At 41.7% G+C, this 23440-nt stretch overlaps 1 protein-coding gene across 1 annotated transcript in view; it reads right to left on the bottom strand.

The window, feature by feature from the left end:
• Positions 1-203: 203 nt before the first annotated feature.
• LOC110522033 (potassium channel subfamily K member 3) overlaps positions 204-23440 on the bottom strand; it is a 64045-nt gene continuing 40808 nt past the window's right edge. The window contains exon 2 of the mRNA XM_021600096.2: positions 204-1404. Coding sequence (XP_021455771.1) covers positions 467-1404 — 938 coding nt within the window. The 3' untranslated portion in view covers positions 204-466. The remainder of the gene's footprint in view (positions 1405-23440) is intronic.

Genomic DNA, 23440 nt, shown 5'->3' with positions numbered 1-23440 from the left:
CTGGAGAGAGTTTGCTGCACTGAAAGTAAAGGGGCTGAATAATTTTGCACGCCCAATTTTTCAGTTTTTGATTTGTTAAAAAAGTTTGAAATATCCAATAAATGTTGTTCCACTTCATGATTGTGTCCCACTTGTTGTTGATTCTTCACAAAAAAATACAGTTTTATATCTTTATGTTTGAAGCCTGAAATGTGGCAAAAGGTCGTAAAGTTCAAGGGGGCCGAATACTTTCGCAAGGCACTGTAGATCAAGGGTCAAAACAAGCCTATTCTTGTTTTTCAAAAATCAGTGACATTAATCGATCACTTAAGTGCCAGTGCAAAACAAATCACCACAGGACAGTGATCCCATGAGGACTGTTAGTTGAGCGCTCTTGGTTTAGTCCATCTAAAATAGTGCCACAGTCCTTCCATGTGGTAGAGAAGAGGTGGGGCTTGGTTTTATATGCATTGCGTCCTCCAGGCCTCTATATGGAGCTTCGCCGCTTGCTGTGTCCTAGTCTGTATGGGGTGAGACTGTGCAGGCCAGTGGACACAGAGCTGATGGCAGAGTGGGGATGGTGCATGCTGCAGATGCAGCCGTTGGAGTGAAGCGGGTGGAGGGGGTCGGAGGAAAAGGCCTCCCCCTGCTCCATGTATGTGTCCGAGGTGGACAGGTCCCGGGGGATGATCATGGGGATAGAGTACTGCAGCTTCTCCCTACTCTTGTACCACAGGCAGGAGCACATGGACTGGAAGTGGAGCACCTCCGCGTAGACGTTTCGCAGCCCCCTCCCTGCTCCCCCCACACCACTGTTCCCTGATCCTCCACCACACCCTGAGGCAGCTGAGGAGGAGGAGGGCAAGTCGGGGGTGCAGCGCATGTGGTTGTGCCCTCCGGCCTGGCCGTTTCGGGAGAGGAGGGCGCGCTGCTCGGCGTCCCGCTTCTCGTCCTCTGCGTTCATGGTCATGAAGCGCAGCACGACAAGGTTGAGGAAGGCTCCGATCACGGTCAGGCCAGTGAGAATGTAGATGAAGCAGAAGGCCACGTACTTGGGGTTGGTCTGTAGAGCGTGATCCTTCTGCAGTGCCACATAATCCCCGAAGCCGATAGTGGTGAGCGTGATGAAGCAGTAGTAGTAGGCGTGGAAGAAGCTCCATCCCTCGAAGTAGGAGAAGGAGAGTGCTCCAATGCACAGCGTGCTCATGCAGGAGATGAAGCCAATGGCCACCATGTTGACCATGGAGACCTCAGTGCGCCGCATGCCAAGGCACTTCTTCAGGCGGTGCAGCAGGTAGCGCACCAGGGTGTTGATGCGCTCGCCCAGGCTCTGGAACATGACCAGGGTGAGAGGGATGCCCAGCAGGGCGTAGAGCATGCAGAACACCTTGCCTCCATCCGTGCTGGGGGCCGCATGGCCGTACCCTAAGACAGAGAGAGACAGCAGTAGAGAGTCAGTGGGGTGGAACAGGCAAAATGAAGTCAGTTGAGTTATTCAATTGAGTCTGTTGAGTTACTTTGTTTAGTGAGTGAGCGAGTTAGTTGAGTTAGTTAGTCAGTCGCGTTAGTTGAGTTTCTTCTATAGTTGTTAGTCTTTTGAGTTAGTCAGTTAGTTGAGTTACTTAGTTGAGTTACTTAGTCAATTGAATTAGGGATGAAGGTCGAAAGTGCCACAGTTTTGAAATTCAACACAATTTAATATTCCTAATTTTGAGGGGCTCCAGATAGGATTTTGGCAGAATACAAGGGAGTTATGAATGTGCAGCAGTAGTGGTGGTGAGAATGGTTCAGTGTTGATGTTGTGTGGGGGAGAAAGGCCTTCAATTATTCATAACGAGTCAGTCTCTCTGGGGTTCGGCAAGTATAGACCACTAAGGACAGTTGCTTCTAATTAGCCCCTTGCATTGTTTTGGGTGAGATGCACTTGCTGTCAATATGAATGCTCTCTCTTATTGAAGGAAGATCAGTTAAGGGTATTATTTTTGAACATTTTTCTGCTAGGTGTATTGTACAAGGTTTGTATCATTAATTACAGTACACAGATACTGCATAATGGAAACAAAATGTATTCGGTATGCTAGGGTGTTACCTGGCCAACTGAACAGGCTTTGACATGATTGATCAAGGGAAAGAAAGGACAAAGACTGTCTAAAAAATAGAGACACCCAATTTAAGCAGAAAGCCCAACTTCAGAAGGCCAAGCAATAATGAAACATGATTTTACGATTAGCGCAATTCTTTTAAAACTTAACATTTTTTTTAAACGGGTTGATATGAGATGAGAAACAGGTTTTTAGTGATCTTGCACTTACTGATAGAGCCACTAAAAACCACTTGGAATGATAGAATAAAGGGTTTTTCAACACTTCACAGCAGTTCTGAAGAAAGGACTCATTCCATGGGTACACCAGGTGAGCTGACCAAGCTGATAAACCCACTGAACGAGTGATCTGCCATGCACCCTGGCACATTTTAGGTGAAAGAAATAACATTCAGGCTGAAAAATCTAGCTTTAACCGATTTATCAAAAGTGCAGCCAACCTCAATCCCACACACACCCCGTCCCACACACGTGTACTTTAACATGGTTGTCAAGGGAAATATATATTTCCACGTGCGGCGGACCAGTTGCATGCAAGATCCTTGCAACCCGGTGTCAGATAACAATGGTGCCAGAAAAGACTGTTCAATTGTTTGCATGTAATTACTTTGCTGTTTGATTTAATTTCAAGGCCTCTGGTTTTATTGTCACACCAACCTATGTGGTTAACTCGTCTGTCTCGCTGAAGGCAAATGAGTTTAAAATCTCACCCGCCGCACTGCCTTGAAAGGGTAAGCTGTCCTGGGCTTGGCTCTTCCTCTCCGAAGTGAGAAGAAATAACATCCTGACGACACTAGTTCTAGTTTAATCTACTGTACGTTAAAGCATTCATCTTCCTATCCTGAGACGTTTCATGTTATTTTCAGATGAGTTTTCCATCTCTATCTTTCTTCACCTTGTCCTATAGGGCAGATTAAGATGCTTTACGGTGTCCTACACTAACATACTTTTAAGACAATTTACAGCATATATCTCTTCATCCACAGTGCTTATGAGGACACAAATGTGGCAGGAGATGTACTGCCTCGATTCTTATTTTCAACCTCCTTCAATATTTCTGTCTCTCATATCTCTCTCTCATATATCTCTCATCTCCCCCTCTCTTTCGCTCTCTCTCTCTTCTATCTCCACCTCTCTCTTTGTCTCGCTCTCTCTCTTCCATCTCCACCTCTCTCTTTGTCTCGCTCTCTCTCTCCCCCCCCCCTCTCTCTCTCTCAATCTTAAAATTATCAACTTTAGTTTATATATACAAGCATCATGAAACACTATCAATTCATTTGGAGAAAACCTGTTTTTTGCACCTAACTTGCTTACTACGTTTTCCATCTTGTTTCTTACTTGACAGACTCCGTGAAATGATGACCTCTTCCTAAATATATACAAAAAAAATGTGTGTATGGTTTCCTCGAAACAAGGGTGTGTCTCAATTTACCCCTTTGGCTCAAATTATCGCACTCTCCACTACAAATTGTGAAGATTAGCTGATATTGGATAAATACAGACCAAATTGAAGTGTCTTGGGTTTCTTTGCGTGTTCTATAGTCTTGTGAAGATAGGTGGGTGACTGGGACAGGTAATGTAATAATCCATAACGTTTTTTAAGGAAAAAGTTTTGTAAAAGTTGCACCTTACATCGAATCATCTTGAAACATTCTATTTCAACCTAACTTTCATTAATGTTTTATCTGGTTTTTAATTGGTTTCTCTGTTCATTTTCATTATCCCTTTTCAGCGTTATGATATCCATGACATCCATAATGGTTGTGGATGTGATGGATATTAATGTATCATATCTTAGCTTCAGAAGATTGTGTATCCACCACATTTTGTGTGCTTGTTCTGGTATGTATTCTTTAGACCTCTGGTTCTCAACTGGCTTTGCCTGGGGACCCAAATTTGACAATGACAATTGAGTCGTGACCCAATATTATGGACTGTTGACAATTACATTTTGTAATGTTGTATTGCAGCTGCCTTCTTGGGCAGGCTTCACTTGCAAAATAGACTGTCTCATGGGTCTACTATTACGGAATTAAAGAAAGTGATTACACAGCCATATTAACGGAGAAAATATTTATTATAAATTCAAGAGAATAAGCCATTTTAATTAGGAGACGAGTTCAGGAGTGGGGTTTAATACATTATCAGACTCAGAACATGACATCAAAACCAGTCCAATAATGTTAATGAACAGTAACACGTACCAGTCCAATAATGTTAATGAACAGTAACACGTACCAGTCCAATAATGTTAATGAACAGTAACACGTACCAGTCCAATAACGTTAATAAACAGTAACACGTACCAGTCCAATAATGTTAATAAACAGTAACACGTACCAGTCCAATAATGTTAATAAACAGTAACACGTACCAGTCCAATAATGTTAATAAACAGTAACACGTACCAGTCCAATAATGTTAATAAACAGTAACACGTACCAGTCCAATAATGTTAATAAACAGTAACACGTACCAGTCCAATAACGTTAATAAACAGTAACACGTACCAGTCCAATAACGTTAATTAACAGTAACACGTACCAGTCCAATAATGTTAATAAACAGTAACACGTACCAGTCCAATAATGTTAATAAACAGTAACACGTACCAGTTTCTAAAATAGAAAAAACAGCAATCATTAGGAATTCTTAATCATCAATTACCATGTGAAAAGTTTCGCAACCATAAAGTTAAAAAAATATTAACTTAGTGAACAATAACTCATAAACATGTTAATTTTATTGTGTTTGTGTGCGCGTGCGCGCGTGTGTGGCCTATCAGTGGGAAAGCTGGGGGTGTTGCTTCAGTTTTATACTTTATGGAAGTCTGGGGTGATGGTTGACAGGACAACTCGGAGGTCATGCTCGCTGTCCAGTTTGTTTCTGCTTTTCGTTTTCAGCATGGCCATAGCAGAGAAGCCACTTTCACACAAATAGGTAGTGCTGAACGGTAGCATGATTCTGATTGCATGACAGGCGAGAGCAGGACACTCTCCCACTAAACTGCACCAGAACTGTGGCAGTGTCGTTTTACGAGTTGCGCATGCTCAGTCCGCGATCAATCGACAGCGCCACCAGCTGATCCTCTTCATTGCTTGGCAACGTGACGCTTCCCAGCTCCACTCGAAAGGCGTCCCGTGTTCAGTCGTCTTGTCTCCCGTTCTCCTCCTGGAAGTAGTTGCAAAACCTTCCCCGCAGCTTGACATGATGCTGTTTAACGTATTTTTTTGTCACTGTGTCGCCGTGCGCTTTGTAGATCAGATTCTGAATATCGAAATCAGCGTTGGGAAACATGCCAATACTCCCGTTAGAAACACGATTTGCCAAAACGTAAACTTCATCTGGAAGGCATCCACTTTGTCCCTCGGTTCAAATCGATTGTGCCCCTCCCTTGCATTGACACATTGAGCGAATTCAGATGATCAAACATATCTGCCAGGTAGGAAACCTGTGCGAGCCATTCCTTCCAAGTCCGAACGGAGCTAGCCATTTCAACAGTACTGATGTGCGGGAAAGCGCACCGACGTTTGTGTGTAGCCGTAACGTTGTGAAAGTCAGCAACAATATGCGCTGAGGCCGTATCCTTTCAAAATAAAAGTGACACTGAGGGGCAGTGTTTTTACAGCTAATGCCGGTCTGCCTGAGGCTGATGCCGTGCAGGTGTTTGTACACACGCATATACACACACTCTCATTCAAAAACGCACATACACGGACACACGCACATGTAAATAGTGCCAGACATGCACTCAAACATATACAGTTGGCACTGCTGTTATGATTTTAGTTGTCCTTGATGGCCTTTGTTTTTTTTGCATTGTTCTTTTCTGTTTTCCTTTGGGATCTTGGAGGGTTTGGTCCCGGTTTTTGGCATTGAATCATGTATCACATAGAATCATGTAGTAACCAAAAAAGTGTTAAACAAATCCAAATAGATTTTATATGTGCAATTATTCAAAGTAGCCACCCTTTGCCTTCATGGCAGCTTTGCACACTCTTGGCATTCTCTCAACCAGCTTCATGAGGTAGTCACCTGGAATGCATTTCAATTAACAGGTGTGCCTTGTCAAAAGTTAAATTGTGTAATTTCTTAATGCATTTGGGCCAATCAGTTGTGTTGTGACAAGGTATGGGTGGTATACAAATGATAGCCCTGTTTGGTAAAAGACCAAATCCCATTTTATGGCAAGAACAGCTCAAATAAGTAAAGAGAAACGACAGTCCATCATTACTTTAAGACATGAAGGTCAGTCAATCCGGAAACGTGGCAAAAACCATCCAGCACTATGATAAAACTGGCTCTCATGAGGACCGCCACAGGAAAGGAAGACCCAGAGTTACCTCTGCTGCAGAGGATAAGTTCATTAAAGTTATCAGCCTCAGAAATTGCAGCCCAAATAAATGCTTCACAGAGTTCAAGTAACAGACACCTCAACATCAACTGTTCAGAGGAGACTGAGTGAATTAGGCCTTTGTCGTCAAATTGCTGCATAGGAACCACTAGTAAAGGATACCAGTAAGAAGAAGAAGAGAATTTGCTTGGCCCAAGAAACATGAGCAACGGACATTAGACCGGTGGAAATAGGTCCTTTGGTCTGATGAGTCCAAATTTGAGATTCTTGTTTCCAACCGCTGTGTCTTTGTGAGATGCGGAGTTGGTGAATGGATGATCTCCGCTTGTGTGGTTCCCACCGTGAAGCATGGAGGAGAAGATGTGATGGTGTGGGGGTGCTTTGCTGGTGACACTGTCTGTTATTTATTTCGAATTCAATGCACACTTAACCAGAATGGCTACTGTAGCATTCTGCAGCGATACGCCATACCTTACCATCTGGTTTGCGGTTAGTGGGACTATCATTTCTTTTTCAACAGGACAACAGGACAATGACCCAAAACACACCTCCACTAAGGAGAGTGATGGAGTGCTGCATCAGATGACCTAGCCTCCACAATCAACTGACCTCAACCCAATTGAGATGGTTTGGGATGAGTTGGACTGCAGAGTGAAGGAAAGAAGCCAACAAGTTCTCAGCTTATTTGGGAACTCCTTCAAGACTGTTGAAAGGCAAGCAGTCCTTCACCCTACATATACAGTAAACTGTCAGCTATGGATGACTGTAGAACTGCTCTGTAAATGACTGTGCAGACCTAGGTTTTGTTAGTAAGTACTCTTTACTGCACACTGCACACAGTCCTTCAGCCTGGGTATATGATGATAGGACACTCTACTACTCTAACTGTACTCTCTACTCCAGGAGCTCCAGAAGTTAGTTTGGAGAGGCCCATGTGACAACACAATACCGCCCTTTACCCCGTGTCCCCTCACCACGACCTGATGACTTTGCCTTCCTGAGTCAGGATGTGTCAGTTTCTCTGGCCGGCACGCAGTTGTTCCTCCAGGGGCCACTCACATTGTTCAAAATGATTAGAGTCACTGGGAGAGGAAAAGTGGAGAAGTGTACCATCACCCTCTATGGCAGGTAAAGAGTCCACTCAGGGCCGTGCACAGACCTTTCAGGGGCAGGTGCTCAAAATGAAAAAAATAAGACTTTCATAATTAATTAAACACTAATTTTTTAACATAGGCCTATTTATTTCTGCAATAACACACTCACTCATCACAAATTATTCGTAATCTTCTAACTCATGATATACACTGTGTCCAAAATATTAAGAACACCTTCCTAATATTGAGTTCCCCCCCCTTTCCTCTTTTTGCCCCCAGAACAACTTCAATTCATTGGGGCATGGACTCTACAAGTTGCACAGTGGTCTAAGAATCCGGAGTGGCGCAGTGGTCTAAGGCACTGCATCTCATGGAAGAGGTGTTACTGCAGTCCTTGGTTGGGAGTCCCATAGGGCGGCGCACAATTGGCAGATCGTCGTCTGGGTTTGGCCGTCATTTTAATTAAGAATTTATTATTAATTGACTTGCCTAGTTAAATAAAGGTTAAATAAAAATAGAAGATGTTGAAGGTGTTCCACAGGGATGCTGGCCCATGTTGACTCCAATTCCTCCCACAGTTGTGTCAGGTTGGCTAGATGTTCTTTGGGTGGTGGACCATTCTTGATACACACAGGAAACTGTTGAGTGTGAAAGACCCAGCAGATTGCAATTCTTGACACAAACTGGTGTTCCTGGCACGTACTACCATACCCTGTTCAAAGGCACTAAAATATTTTCTTGCCCATTCACCCTCTGAATGGCACACGTACACAATCCATGTCTCAAGGCATAAAAATCCTTCTTTGAACCTCTTAAGGAACAGACGCTTTTTTAAAACTTTTTGCCTAGACTAACATACCCAAATCTACCTGCCCATAGCTCAGGACCTGAAGAAAGGATTTGCATATTTTTGATACCATTTGAAAGGAAACTCTTTGAAGTTTGTGAAAATGTGAAATGAATGTAGGAGAATATAACACATTAGATCTGGTAAATGATAATATAAACAAAAAAAACATGCATTTTCTACGTTTTTTTCTCCATCTTTGAAATGCAAGAGAAAGGCCACACATTCAGATAGGAGTTTAGGTGTAATCTAGATTTTGACCACCAGATGGCAGCAGTGTGTGTGCAACGTTTCAGACGGATCCAGTGAAGAATTACATTACTGCACGATATTTTGTATCAAGTTTTGCTGGTGTTTGCCCAAATGTGCCGAATTGGTCAATTGATACATTTTCAAATACATAACTGTAGAGAACATACAAAAATGCTATGGTAATAAAAAATGTAAGTTTACACACTCCCAGGAGTGTCATACATGATGAATCATTAGCTTATACATTAACTTTCACACATCTAGATGGCTGGGCGGGGTGGGTGTGGAGCCAAAGACAGCAGTGGGTTCAAACTGTAGACCCCAGATCCTACATTTTAACATAAAAATAGATTTTATCAAACAAAACGATGCTACATTTTTATCTCTGGGACCCTCAGGATGACAAATCAGAGCAAGATTACTGAATGTAAGTACATTATTTATCTTCAGAGGTGAATGTATCAAACCAGTTGCCGTGATAAAAGTGCTTTGCTGTTGTGCACTCTCCTCAAACAATAGCATGATATTTTTCATTATAATAGCTACTATTAATTGGGTACCACAGTTAGATTAACAATAATTGAAGCTTTCTGCCCATATAAGACATGTCTATGTCCCAAAAAGTTGGCTTGTGTATACAATAAATAAAGTTGTTCTATTATGATGATTCAGCCTCATAGAAGTTAACAAACGTTACAGTTTAGTGTGTAGGCTAGGTGAAAGATTTTGTGAGGACAACACTATATTTGTCATACATGGGGCAGCAGAGAAAAACTCAAAAAAGTAACCCATAAAAAATCAAATCAAATCAAATGTATTTGTCACATACACATGGTTAGCAGATGTTAATGCGAGTGTAGCGAAATGCTTGTGCTTCTAGTTCTGACAATGCAGTAATAACCAACGAGTAATCTAACCTAACAACTCCAAAACTACTACCTTACACACACAAGTGTAAAGGGATAAAGAATATGTACATAAAGATATTATAAAGCATTTTAACAAGACCCACTAGCAGTATTATATTGAGTGTTTGATTCAGACAACGGCAGCAATAACAGTTTAAGTCTGCGTGCCATGTTATCCTTAACCCCCCAAGGCCTGAACATAGTCTAGACCATAGAGGGACTTTGGTCGTTGTGCAATCTCTCCCTCAAAAAATGTGTTCACAATTTTTAATCCCCCATATTCATTTTATCAGGCCTTTGCTCGGCTTTACGCAGCTTTGAGCCATATTAACCTTTACACAGATTTTCAAAATTAAATTCCTGATATCTTCCAAATGTTTTTCTTACAAAACCTGTAGCAGGGTTTAAACAATATGATCTATGTTCGGTCACCTTCATGGCTGTGGCAGCCGGTTAAGTGGTAAGTGGTTCAGTCTTGTGTACAGATGAGAGTGTATAGACTAGTTTCCCTCGTCGTGACGTGTGCTTTCAGAGGCACCCACCTGATGCAGTTAACCGTCTTGATTATCCTGATTAATTGGGTGGAGACAAAGAGGCTTTGAAAACACATCAAGGATGGCATAATGTGCCTGTTAGGGCCCCCTGTCTCTGTCATTATTACATTTCCATTGATTACAGAGCACATGTTGTTCTCGCCAAAGAGAAGAGGAACACCACCCATTTATCAACCTGCAGAGCACGTACAGTACATCACCTCGCAAATGGGCCAGGATTCACAAAGGGGGTGAATCTATCAAAGAAGGAATTTGTGGAAAGGCTGAGGTGCAGTATAGACAGACCCATGTCTGGCAAAGAGCTGGAAATCAAAGAACCTTGGTCATGAGTTCAAGACATCATGAAATTGCAAGCATTAGGCTATGTCTAACAGGCCTTTCGTATGAGCTATTTTCACATGACAATGTAAACAACTGGGACTTGAAAAGGACTAACGGTATAAAGATTACGTAACAAGACATGATACCCACATCAGGGTTGGCGTTAATTCCAATTTAATTTGAAATTTTACTGAAATTCCTGAATTAACTCATGAAGTAGAGAATGTATGTTGAATTCAATTTGTATGGAATTTAAGTTAAGGTAAAATAATTAATCTTAAGAAATTAATTGCAATTCAGTATTTTCAAAGTTAATGGAATTAATGTACATAATTTCACACATTACGACAAGAGAGACGACACAACCCTACATAAAGAGAGACCTAAGACGACAACATAGCATAGGCAGCAACACATGAAAACACAATTGACTACAGGATTAGTTTTAAAACATTTCAAGTTGTATTGAAATTGTAGCAGATTTGTGGAATTGTTGGGGATTATAATTCATTGGGATATGAATAATTGGAATTGACCTAACATTGGAATTGAGAGGAATTGTATTATATCTGAAGACAAGCTACAAGAATAGGGGGACCATGACAGCAGAAGTGCCCTAGGTGGGGTCATGGACTCTGGGCTTCATCCCTTACTAGATGTCCTCTGACATCTGGAGCTCCCTGGAGACATGTGCAAGGCTGGATGCTGAATGTTAAACTGCCACAGCAGGAAGCAAAAAATAATCTGTGGGTGGTGGGTTCAACTCTAGACATCAGATAGACTGTAAAACATGGGACACCTGTTGGTTCAATAAGCAAAGAACATCTGCATCAATGACAATGGAGTTTGTTAGGAGGTCCCATAACTTTGCGATGCTGCCAAACCATATTTGGCTAGCATAGTTTTCCAGCACTGATGGCCACATTAAACTAGTCTTGTCATATTCCAAGCAAACTGTGAAAATTCCCAGAACTTTATCTAAGATTCCACTTATTTTTTTACTTATTTTGTACATAATGTTGCCGCTACCGTCTCTTATGACCGAAAATAACTTCTGGACATCAGAACAGCGAATACTCACCAAGAACTAGAATAAACTTTTTCCTTTAATGAGTCTGACAAGAAGGATATACTGCTTTCCCGGGAACCGGCCCAAATCCCCATAATTTGCGTGAAGAAAAGACGGAAGAAAAGGAGCAGGACTCTAACCCGGAAGCTTAGAAGAAATCCCGCTATCCCTACGACGAACCGTCAATACAGGACTAAGATCGAATCGTACTACTCCGGCTCTGACGCTCGTCGGATGTGGAAGGGCTTGCAAACTATTACAGACTACAAAGGGAAGCACAGCCGAGAGCTGCCCATTGACACGAACCTACCAGATGAGCTAAATAACTTCTATGCAAGTAACACTGAAACATGCATGAGAGCATCAGCTGTTCTGTGTTCTGGACGACTGTGTGATCACGCTCTCCGCAGCCGATGTGAGTAAGACCTTCAAACAGGTCAAAATTCACAAGGACGCAGGATCAGATGGATTACCAGGACAAGTACTCAGAGCATGCGCTGACCAACTGATCTCCCTGTCTGACTCTGTAATATCTACATGTTTCAAGCAGACCACCATAGTCCCTGTGCCCAAGAACACTAAGGTAACCTGCATAAATGACTACTGCACAAATGAGTTTAAAATCTCACCCGCCGCACTGCCTTGAAAGGGTAAGCTGTCCTGGGCTTGGCTCTTCCTCTCCGAAGTGAGAAGAAATAACATCCTGACGACACTAGTTCTAGTTTAATCTACTGTACGTTAAAGCATTCATCTTCCTATCCTGAGACGTTTCATGTTATTTTCAGATGAGTTTTCCATCTCTATCTTTCTTCACCTTGTCCTATAGGGCAGATTAAGATGCTTTACGGTGTCCTACACTAACATACTTTTAAGACAATTTACAGCATATATCTCTTCATCCACAGTGCTTATGAGGACACAAATGTGGCAGGAGATGTACTGCCTCGATTCTTATTTTCAACCTCCTTCAATATTTCTGTCTCTCATATCTCTCTCTCATATATCTCTCATCTCCCCCTCTCTTTCGCTCTCTCTCTCTTCTATCTCCACCTCTCTCTTTGTCTCGCTCTCTCTCTTCCATCTCCACCTCTCTCTTTGTCTCGCTCTCTCTCTCCCCCCCCCCTCTCTCTCTCTCAATCTTAAAATTATCAACTTTAGTTTATATATACAAGCATCATGAAACACTATCAATTCATTTGGAGAAAACCTGTTTTTTGCACCTAACTTGCTTACTACGTTTTCCATCTTGTTTCTTACTTGACAGACTCCGTGAAATGATGACCTCTTCCTAAATATATACAAAAAAAATGTGTGTATGGTTTCCTCGAAACAAGGGTGTGTCTCAATTTACCCCTTTGGCTCAAATTATCGCACTCTCCACTACAAATTGTGAAGATTAGCTGATATTGGATAAATACAGACCAAATTGAAGTGTCTTGGGTTTCTTTGCGTGTTCTATAGTCTTGTGAAGATAGGTGGGTGACTGGGACAGGTAATGTAATAATCCATAACGTTTTTTAAGGAAAAAGTTTTGTAAAAGTTGCACCTTACATCGAATCATCTTGAAACATTCTATTTCAACCTAACTTTCATTAATGTTTTATCTGGTTTTTAATTGGTTTCTCTGTTCATTTTCATTATCCCTTTTCAGCGTTATGATATCCATGACATCCATAATGGTTGTGGATGTGATGGATATTAATGTATCATATCTTAGCTTCAGAAGATTGTGTATCCACCACATTTTGTGTGCTTGTTCTGGTATGTATTCTTTAGACCTCTGGTTCTCAACTGGCTTTGCCTGGGGACCCAAATTTGACAATGACAATTGAGTCGTGACCCAATATTATGGACTGTTGACAATTACATTTTGTAATGTTGTATTGCAGCTGCCTTCTTGGGCAGGCTTCACTTGCAAAATAGACTGTCTCATGGGTCTACTATTACGGAATTAAAGAAAGTGATTACACAGCCATATTAACGGAGAAAATATTTATTATAAATTCAAGAGAATAAGCCATTTTAATTAGGAGACGAGTTCAGGAGTGGGGTTTAATACATTATCAGACTCAGAACATGACATCAAAACCAGTCCAATAATGTTAATGAACAGTAACACGTACCAGTCCAATAATGTTAATGAACAGTAACACGTACCAGTCCAATAATGTTAATGAACAGTAACACGTACCAGTCCAATAACGTTAATAAACAGTAACACGTACCAGTCCAATAATGTTAATAAACAGTAACACGTACCAGTCCAATAATGTTAATAAACAGTAACACGTACCAGTCCAATAATGTTAATAAACAGTAACACGTACCAGTCCAATAATGTTAATAAACAGTAACACGTACCAGTCCAATAATGTTAATAAACAGTAACACGTACCAGTCCAATAACGTTAATAAACAGTAACACGTACCAGTCCAATAACGTTAATTAACAGTAACACGTACCAGTCCAATAATGTTAATAAACAGTAACACGTACCAGTCCAATAATGTTAATAAACAGTAACACGTACCAGTTTCTAAAATAGAAAAAACAGCAATCATTAGGAATTCTTAATCATCAATTACCATGTGAAAAGTTTCGCAACCATAAAGTTAAAAAAATATTAACTTAGTGAACAATAACTCATAAACATGTTAATTTTATTGTGTTTGTGTGCGCGTGCGCGCGTGTGTGGCCTATCAGTGGGAAAGCTGGGGGTGTTGCTTCAGTTTTATACTTTATGGAAGTCTGGGGTGATGGTTGACAGGACAACTCGGAGGTCATGCTCGCTGTCCAGTTTGTTTCTGCTTTTCGTTTTCAGCATGGCCATAGCAGAGAAGCCACTTTCACACAAATAGGTAGTGCTGAACGGTAGCATGATTCTGATTGCATGACAGGCGAGAGCAGGACACTCTCCCACTAAACTGCACCAGAACTGTGGCAGTGTCGTTTTACGAGTTGCGCATGCTCAGTCCGCGATCAATCGACAGCGCCACCAGCTGATCCTCTTCATTGCTTGGCAACGTGACGCTTCCCAGCTCCACTCGAAAGGCGTCCCGTGTTCAGTCGTCTTGTCTCCCGTTCTTCTCCTGGAAGTAGTTGCAAAACCTTCCCCGCAGCTTGACATGATGCTGTTTAACGTATTTTTTTGTCACTGTGTCGCCGTGCGCTTTGTAGATCAGATTCTGAATATCGAAATCAGCGTTGGGAAACATGCCAATACTCCCGTTAGAAACACGATTTGCCAAAACGTAAACTTCATCTGGAAGGCATCCACTTTGTCCCTCGGTTCAAATCGATTGTGCCCCTCCCTTGCATTGACACATTGAGCGAATTCAGATGATCAAACATATCTGCCAGGTAGGAAACCTGTGCGAGCCATTCCTTCCAAGTCCGAACGGAGCTAGCCATTTCAACAGTACTGATGTGCGGGAAAGCGCACCGACGTTTGTGTGTAGCCGTAACGTTGTGAAAGTCAGCAACAATATGCGCTGAGGCCGTATCCTTTCAAAATAAAAGTGACACTGAGGGGCAGTGTTTTTACAGCTAATGCCGGTCTGCCTGAGGCTGATGCCGTGCAGGTGTTTGTACACACGCATATACACACACTCTCATTCAAAAACGCACATACACGGACACACGCACATGTAAATAGTGCCAGACATGCACTCAAACATATACAGTTGGCACTGCTGTTATGATTTTAGTTGTCCTTGATGGCCTTTGTTTTTTTTGCATTGTTCTTTTCTGTTTTCCTTTGGGATCTTGGAGGGTTTGGTCCCGGTTTTTGGCATTGAATCATGTATCACATAGAATCATGTAGTAACCAAAAAAGTGTTAAACAAATCCAAATAGATTTTATATGTGCAATTATTCAAAGTAGCCACCCTTTGCCTTCATGGCAGCTTTGCACACTCTTGGCATTCTCTCAACCAGCTTCATGAGGTAGTCACCTGGAATGCATTTCAATTAACAGGTGTGCCTTGTCAAAAGTTAAATTGTGTAATTTCTTAATGCATTTGGGCCAATCAGTTGTGTTGTGACAAGGTATGGGTGGTATACAAATGATAGCCCTGTTTGGTAAAAGACCAAATCCCATTTTATGGCAAGAACAGCTCAAATAAGTAAAGAGAAACGACAGTCCATCATTACTTTAAGACATGAAGGTCAGTCAATCCGGAAACGTGGCAAAAACCATCCAGCACTATGATAAAACTGGCTCTCATGAGGACCGCCACAGGAAAGGAAGACCCAGAGTTACCTCTGCTGCAGAGGATAAGTTCATTAAAGTTATCAGCCTCAGAAATTGCAGCCCAAATAAATGCTTCACAGAGTTCAAGTAACAGACACCTCAACATCAACTGTTCAGAGGAGACTGAGTGAATTAGGCCTTTGTCGTCAAATTGCTGCATAGGAACCACTAGTAAAGGATACCAGTAAGAAGAAGAAGAGAATTTGCTTGGCCCAAGAAACATGAGCAACGGACATTAGACCGGTGGAAATAGGTCCTTTGGTCTGATGAGTCCAAATTTGAGATTCTTGTTTCCAACCGCTGTGTCTTTGTGAGATGCGGAGTTGGTGAATGGATGATCTCCGCTTGTGTGGTTCCCACCGTGAAGCATGGAGGAGAAGATGTGATGGTGTGGGGGTGCTTTGCTGGTGACACTGTCTGTTATTTATTTCGAATTCAATGCACACTTAACCAGAATGGCTACTGTAGCATTCTGCAGCGATACGCCATACCTTACCATCTGGTTTGCGGTTAGTGGGACTATCATTTCTTTTTCAACAGGACAACAGGACAATGACCCAAAACACACCTCCACTAAGGAGAGTGATGGAGTGCTGCATCAGATGACCTAGCCTCCACAATCAACTGACCTCAACCCAATTGAGATGGTTTGGGATGAGTTGGACTGCAGAGTGAAGGAAAGAAGCCAACAAGTTCTCAGCTTATTTGGGAACTCCTTCAAGACTGTTGAAAGGCAAGCAGTCCTTCACCCTACATATACAGTAAACTGTCAGCTATGGATGACTGTAGAACTGCTCTGTAAATGACTGTGCAGACCTAGGTTTTGTTAGTAAGTACTCTTTACTGCACACTGCACACAGTCCTTCAGCCTGGGTATATGATGATAGGACACTCTACTACTCTAACTGTACTCTCTACTCCAGGAGCTCCAGAAGTTAGTTTGGAGAGGCCCATGTGACAACACAATACCGCCCTTTACCCCGTGTCCCCTCACCACGACCTGATGACTTTGCCTTCCTGAGTCAGGATGTGTCAGTTTCTCTGGCCGGCACGCAGTTGTTCCTCCAGGGGCCACTCACATTGTTCAAAATGATTAGAGTCACTGGGAGAGGAAAAGTGGAGAAGTGTACCATCACCCTCTATGGCAGGTAAAGAGTCCACTCAGGGCCGTGCACAGACCTTTCAGGGGCAGGTGCTCAAAATGAAAAAAATAAGACTTTCATAATTAATTAAACACTAATTTTTTAACATAGGCCTATTTATTTCTGCAATAACACACTCACTCATCACAAATTATTCGTAATCTTCTAACTCATGATATACACTGTGTCCAAAATATTAAGAACACCTTCCTAATATTGAGTTCCCCCCCCTTTCCTCTTTTTGCCCCCAGAACAACTTCAATTCATTGGGGCATGGACTCTACAAGTTGCACAGTGGTCTAAGAATCCGGAGTGGCGCAGTGGTCTAAGGCACTGCATCTCATGGAAGAGGTGTTACTGCAGTCCTTGGTTGGGAGTCCCATAGGGCGGCGCACAATTGGCAGATCGTCGTCTGGGTTTGGCCGTCATTTTAATTAAGAATTTATTATTAATTGACTTGCCTAGTTAAATAAAGGTTAAATAAAAATAGAAGATGTTGAAGGTGTTCCACAGGGATGCTGGCCCATGTTGACTCCAATTCCTCCCACAGTTGTGTCAGGTTGGCTAGATGTTCTTTGGGTGGTGGACCATTCTTGATACACACAGGAAACTGTTGAGTGTGAAAGACCCAGCAGATTGCAATTCTTGACACAAACTGGTGTTCCTGGCACGTACTACCATACCCTGTTCAAAGGCACTAAAATATTTTCTTGCCCATTCACCCTCTGAATGGCACACGTACACAATCCATGTCTCAAGGCATAAAAATCCTTCTTTGAACCTCTTAAGGAACAGACGCTTTTTTAAAACTTTTTGCCTAGACTAACATACCCAAATCTACCTGCCCATAGCTCAGGACCTGAAGAAAGGATTTGCATATTTTTGATACCATTTGAAAGGAAACTCTTTGAAGTTTGTGAAAATGTGAAATGAATGTAGGAGAATATAACACATTAGATCTGGTAAATGATAATATAAACAAAAAAAACATGCATTTTCTACGTTTTTTTCTCCATCTTTGAAATGCAAGAGAAAGGCCACACATTCAGATAGGAGTTTAGGTGTAATCTAGATTTTGACCACCAGATGGCAGCAGTGTGTGTGCAACGTTTCAGACGGATCCAGTGAAGAATTACATTACTGCACGATATTTTGTATCAAGTTTTGCTGGTGTTTGCCCAAATGTGCCGAATTGGTCAATTGATACATTTTCAAATACATAACTGTAGAGAACATACAAAAATGCTATGGTAATAAAAAATGTAAGTTTACACACTCCCAGGAGTGTCATACATGATGAATCATTAGCTTATACATTAACTTTCACACATCTAGATGGCTGGGCGGGGTGGGTGTGGAGCCAAAGACAGCAGTGGGTTCAAACTGTAGACCCCAGATCCTACATTTTAACATAAAAATAGATTTTATCAAACAAAACGATGCTACATTTTTATCTCTGGGACCCTCAGGATGACAAATCAGAGCAAGATTACTGAATGTAAGTACATTATTTATCTTCAGAGGTGAATGTATCAAACCAGTTGCCGTGATAAAAGTGCTTTGCTGTTGTGCACTCTCCTCAAACAATAGCATGATATTTTTCATTATAATAGCTACTATTAATTGGGTACCACAGTTAGATTAACAATAATTGAAGCTTTCTGCCCATATAAGACATGTCTATGTCCCAAAAAGTTGGCTTGTGTATACAATAAATAAAGTTGTTCTATTATGATGATTCAGCCTCATAGAAGTTAACAAACGTTACAGTTTAGTGTGTAGGCTAGGTGAAAGATTTTGTGAGGACAACACTATATTTGTCATACATGGGGCAGCAGAGAAAAACTCAAAAAAGTAACCCATAAAAAATCAAATCAAATCAAATGTATTTGTCACATACACATGGTTAGCAGATGTTAATGCGAGTGTAGCGAAATGCTTGTGCTTCTAGTTCTGACAATGCAGTAATAACCAACGAGTAATCTAACCTAACAACTCCAAAACTACTACCTTACACACACAAGTGTAAAGGGATAAAGAATATGTACATAAAGATATTATAAAGCATTTTAACAAGACCCACTAGCAGTATTATATTGAGTGTTTGATTCAGACAACGGCAGCAATAACAGTTTAAGTCTGCGTGCCATGTTATCCTTAACCCCCCAAGGCCTGAACATAGTCTAGACCATAGAGGGACTTTGGTCGTTGTGCAATCTCTCCCTCAAAAAATGTGTTCACAATTTTTAATCCCCCATATTCATTTTATCAGGCCTTTGCTCGGCTTTACGCAGCTTTGAGCCATATTAACCTTTACACAGATTTTCAAAATTAAATTCCTGATATCTTCCAAATGTTTTTCTTACAAAACCTGTAGCAGGGTTTAAACAATATGATCTATGTTCGGTCACCTTCATGGCTGTGGCAGCCGGTTAAGTGGTAAGTGGTTCAGTCTTGTGTACAGATGAGAGTGTATAGACTAGTTTCCCTCGTCGTGACGTGTGCTTTCAGAGGCACCCACCTGATGCAGTTAACCGTCTTGATTATCCTGATTAATTGGGTGGAGACAAAGAGGCTTTGAAAACACATCAAGGATGGCATAATGTGCCTGTTAGGGCCCCCTGTCTCTGTCATTATTACATTTCCATTGATTACAGAGCACATGTTGTTCTCGCCAAAGAGAAGAGGAACACCACCCATTTATCAACCTGCAGAGCACGTACAGTACATCACCTCGCAAATGGGCCAGGATTCACAAAGGGGGTGAATCTATCAAAGAAGGAATTTGTGGAAAGGCTGAGGTGCAGTATAGACAGACCCATGTCTGGCAAAGAGCTGGAAATCAAAGAACCTTGGTCATGAGTTCAAGACATCATGAAATTGCAAGCATTAGGCTATGTCTAACAGGCCTTTCGTATGAGCTATTTTCACATGACAATGTAAACAACTGGGACTTGAAAAGGACTAACGGTATAAAGATTACGTAACAAGACATGATACCCACATCAGGGTTGGCGTTAATTCCAATTTAATTTGAAATTTTACTGAAATTCCTGAATTAACTCATGAAGTAGAGAATGTATGTTGAATTCAATTTGTATGGAATTTAAGTTAAGGTAAAATAATTAATCTTAAGAAATTAATTGCAATTCAGTATTTTCAAAGTTAATGGAATTAATGTACATAATTTCACACATTACGACAAGAGAGACGACACAACCCTACATAAAGAGAGACCTAAGACGACAACATAGCATAGGCAGCAACACATGAAAACACAATTGACTACAGGATTAGTTTTAAAACATTTCAAGTTGTATTGAAATTGTAGCAGATTTGTGGAATTGTTGGGGATTATAATTCATTGGGATATGAATAATTGGAATTGACCTAACATTGGAATTGAGAGGAATTGTATTATATCTGAAGACAAGCTACAAGAATAGGGGGACCATGACAGCAGAAGTGCCCTAGGTGGGGTCATGGACTCTGGGCTTCATCCCTTACTAGATGTCCTCTGACATCTGGAGCTCCCTGGAGACATGTGCAAGGCTGGATGCTGAATGTTAAACTGCCACAGCAGGAAGCAAAAAATAATCTGTGGGTGGTGGGTTCAACTCTAGACATCAGATAGACTGTAAAACATGGGACACCTGTTGGTTCAATAAGCAAAGAACATCTGCATCAATGACAATGGAGTTTGTTAGGAGGTCCCATAACTTTGCGATGCTGCCAAACCATATTTGGCTAGCATAGTTTTCCAGCACTGATGGCCACATTAAACTAGTCTTGTCATATTCCAAGCAAACTGTGAAAATTCCCAGAACTTTATCTAAGATTCCACTTATTTTTTTACTTATTTTGTACATAATGTTGCCGCTACCGTCTCTTATGACCGAAAATAACTTCTGGACATCAGAACAGCGAATACTCACCAAGAACTAGAATAAACTTTTTCCTTTAATGAGTCTGACAAGAAGGATATACTGCTTTCCCGGGAACCGGCCCAAATCCCCATAATTTGCGTGAAGAAAAGACGGAAGAAAAGGAGCAGGACTCTAACCCGGAAGCTTAGAAGAAATCCCGCTATCCCTACGACGAACCGTCAATACAGGACTAAGATCGAATCGTACTACTCCGGCTCTGACGCTCGTCGGATGTGGAAGGGCTTGCAAACTATTACAGACTACAAAGGGAAGCACAGCCGAGAGCTGCCCATTGACACGAACCTACCAGATGAGCTAAATAACTTCTATGCAAGTAACACTGAAACATGCATGAGAGCATCAGCTGTTCTGTGTTCTGGACGACTGTGTGATCACGCTCTCCGCAGCCGATGTGAGTAAGACCTTCAAACAGGTCAAAATTCACAAGGACGCAGGATCAGATGGATTACCAGGACAAGTACTCAGAGCATGCGCTGACCAACTGATCTCCCTGTCTGACTCTGTAATATCTACATGTTTCAAGCAGACCACCATAGTCCCTGTGCCCAAGAACACTAAGGTAACCTGCATAAATGACTACCGACCGGTAGCACTCACGTCTGTAGCCTTGAAATGCTTTGAAAGGCTGGTCATGGCTCACTGAGCTATAGTCAATGAGCAGCCTTCTCACATAGGTGTTCCTTTTGTCCAGATGTGAAAGGGCAGTGTGGAGTGCAATAGAGATTGCATCATCTGTGGATCTGTTGGTGTGGTATGCAAATTGGAGTGGGTCTAGGGTTTCTGGGATAATGGTGTTGATGTGTTCATCACCATAATGCCCTCAAAGCTCATCACTTAGCTAAGGACCCTGGGACTAAACACCTCCCTCTGCAACTGGATCCTGGACTTCCTGACAGCCGCCCCCAGGTGAAGGGTAGATAACACATCCGCCACGCTGATCCTCAACACAGGGAACCCTCAAGGGTGCGTGCTCTACCCCCTCCAGTACTCCCTTTTCACTCATGACTGCAAGGCCAGTCACGAATCCAACACCATCATTACGTTTGCTGATGACACAACAGTGGTAGCCCTGATCACCGACAAAGATGAGACAGCCCATAGGGAGGTCAGAGACCTGACCTTGTGGTGCCAGGACAACAACCTCTTCTTCAAAGAAACTGATCATGGACTACAGGAAAAGGCGGGCCGAACAGGCCCCCATTAACATTGGGGCTGTAGTGGAGAGGGTTGAGAGTTTCAAGTTCCTTGGTGTCCACGTCACCAACAAACTATCATGTGCAAACACACCAAGACAGTCGTGAAGAGGGCACTACAAAACCTTTTCCCCCTCAAGAGACTGAAAAGATTTGGCATGGGTCCCCAGAACCTCAAAAAGTTTTACAGCTGCACCATTGAAGCATCCTGACCGGTTGCATCACTGCCTGGTATGGCAACTGCTCGTAAGGCGCTTTAACAGCTTCCACCCCCAAGCCATAAGACTGCTGAACAATTAATCAAATGGCCACCGGACTATTTACATTGACCCCACCCCCGATTGTTTTGTACACTGCTGCTATCAACTAATCTGTACCCCCGCACACTGACTCGGTATCCCCTGTATATAGACTCGTTGTTGTGTTGAGTTACTTTTTATAATTTTTTGCTTTAGTTTATTTGGTAAATATTTTCCTAACTCTTCTTGAACTTATCTGTTGGTTAAGGACTTGTAAGTAAGCATTTCATGATAAGGTCTACACTTGTATTCTGCGCACGTGACAAATAAAGTTAATTTGATTTGATTAAGTTCTAGTTAGCGTTGTAACATTAGGATGATAACCAAAAAAATTAAAATAATGTAGAGAAATAGGAATGGTTGTAAGAAAATATTACAGGAACATTCTGCTAATGTTGATGGAGATGTTATTTGAAACACCCATAAAAACAAGCAGGGAATATTCCCACAATGCTTGCATAAAGTGTGATGTTATGACATGAGTATTCCAAAAACGATCCATAAACATTGTTCAGCAATCATGTCTGGATTCAATTAAACTGGTTTGGAGAAAACGTTACGGGAACATTCTGCTAATATTAAAGCTAGAATCCTTAATTGAAACCATAACAAAGCGGTTGCCCTACCACAGTTTGTGAAAATCTGGAGAAATCTCAAATTCATAGACAGAGCTATGGATGGAAGGATATCAAAATCATAGTTTTAACCATGTTTTAATTTAAAGCTACAGAGTTTGTTTACATTTACATTGTTTACAAACATTGGAGTAAAACAAGCTTACATTTTGGGTTCTGATGGGAAACGACCATTGAACGAAGCACATTGTAACGATGGGTGAGGAGTCAAAAGCAGGGAGCAAAGTAAACGGGAAAAAAAACGCTTTAATGTCCTTAACAAAGTAACAGGTCCAAACATGGGTGAATGCCCTAAAACACAGGTGCAAAACAAACCCGAAAACATAGTTACACAAACCCGGACAGCGAAAACCCAAAACCGACGATACACCACAAACGTAACAAACACAACAATAACGTGACTTTACAAAAAAAAAAAAAACGAAACAGTACCGTGTGGGCCAAACACTCTCACGGAAACAAACACCCACAAACCAAAAGTGAAACCTAGGC

Source organism: Oncorhynchus mykiss, chromosome 4 (assembly GCF_013265735.2).
Source record: "Oncorhynchus mykiss isolate Arlee chromosome 4, USDA_OmykA_1.1, whole genome shotgun sequence".
In the NCBI taxonomy this organism is placed as follows: domain Eukaryota; kingdom Metazoa; phylum Chordata; class Actinopteri; order Salmoniformes; family Salmonidae; genus Oncorhynchus; species Oncorhynchus mykiss.
Note: the sequence above shows the minus strand (reverse complement) of the source record. Positions and strands in the feature narration are given on the sequence as shown.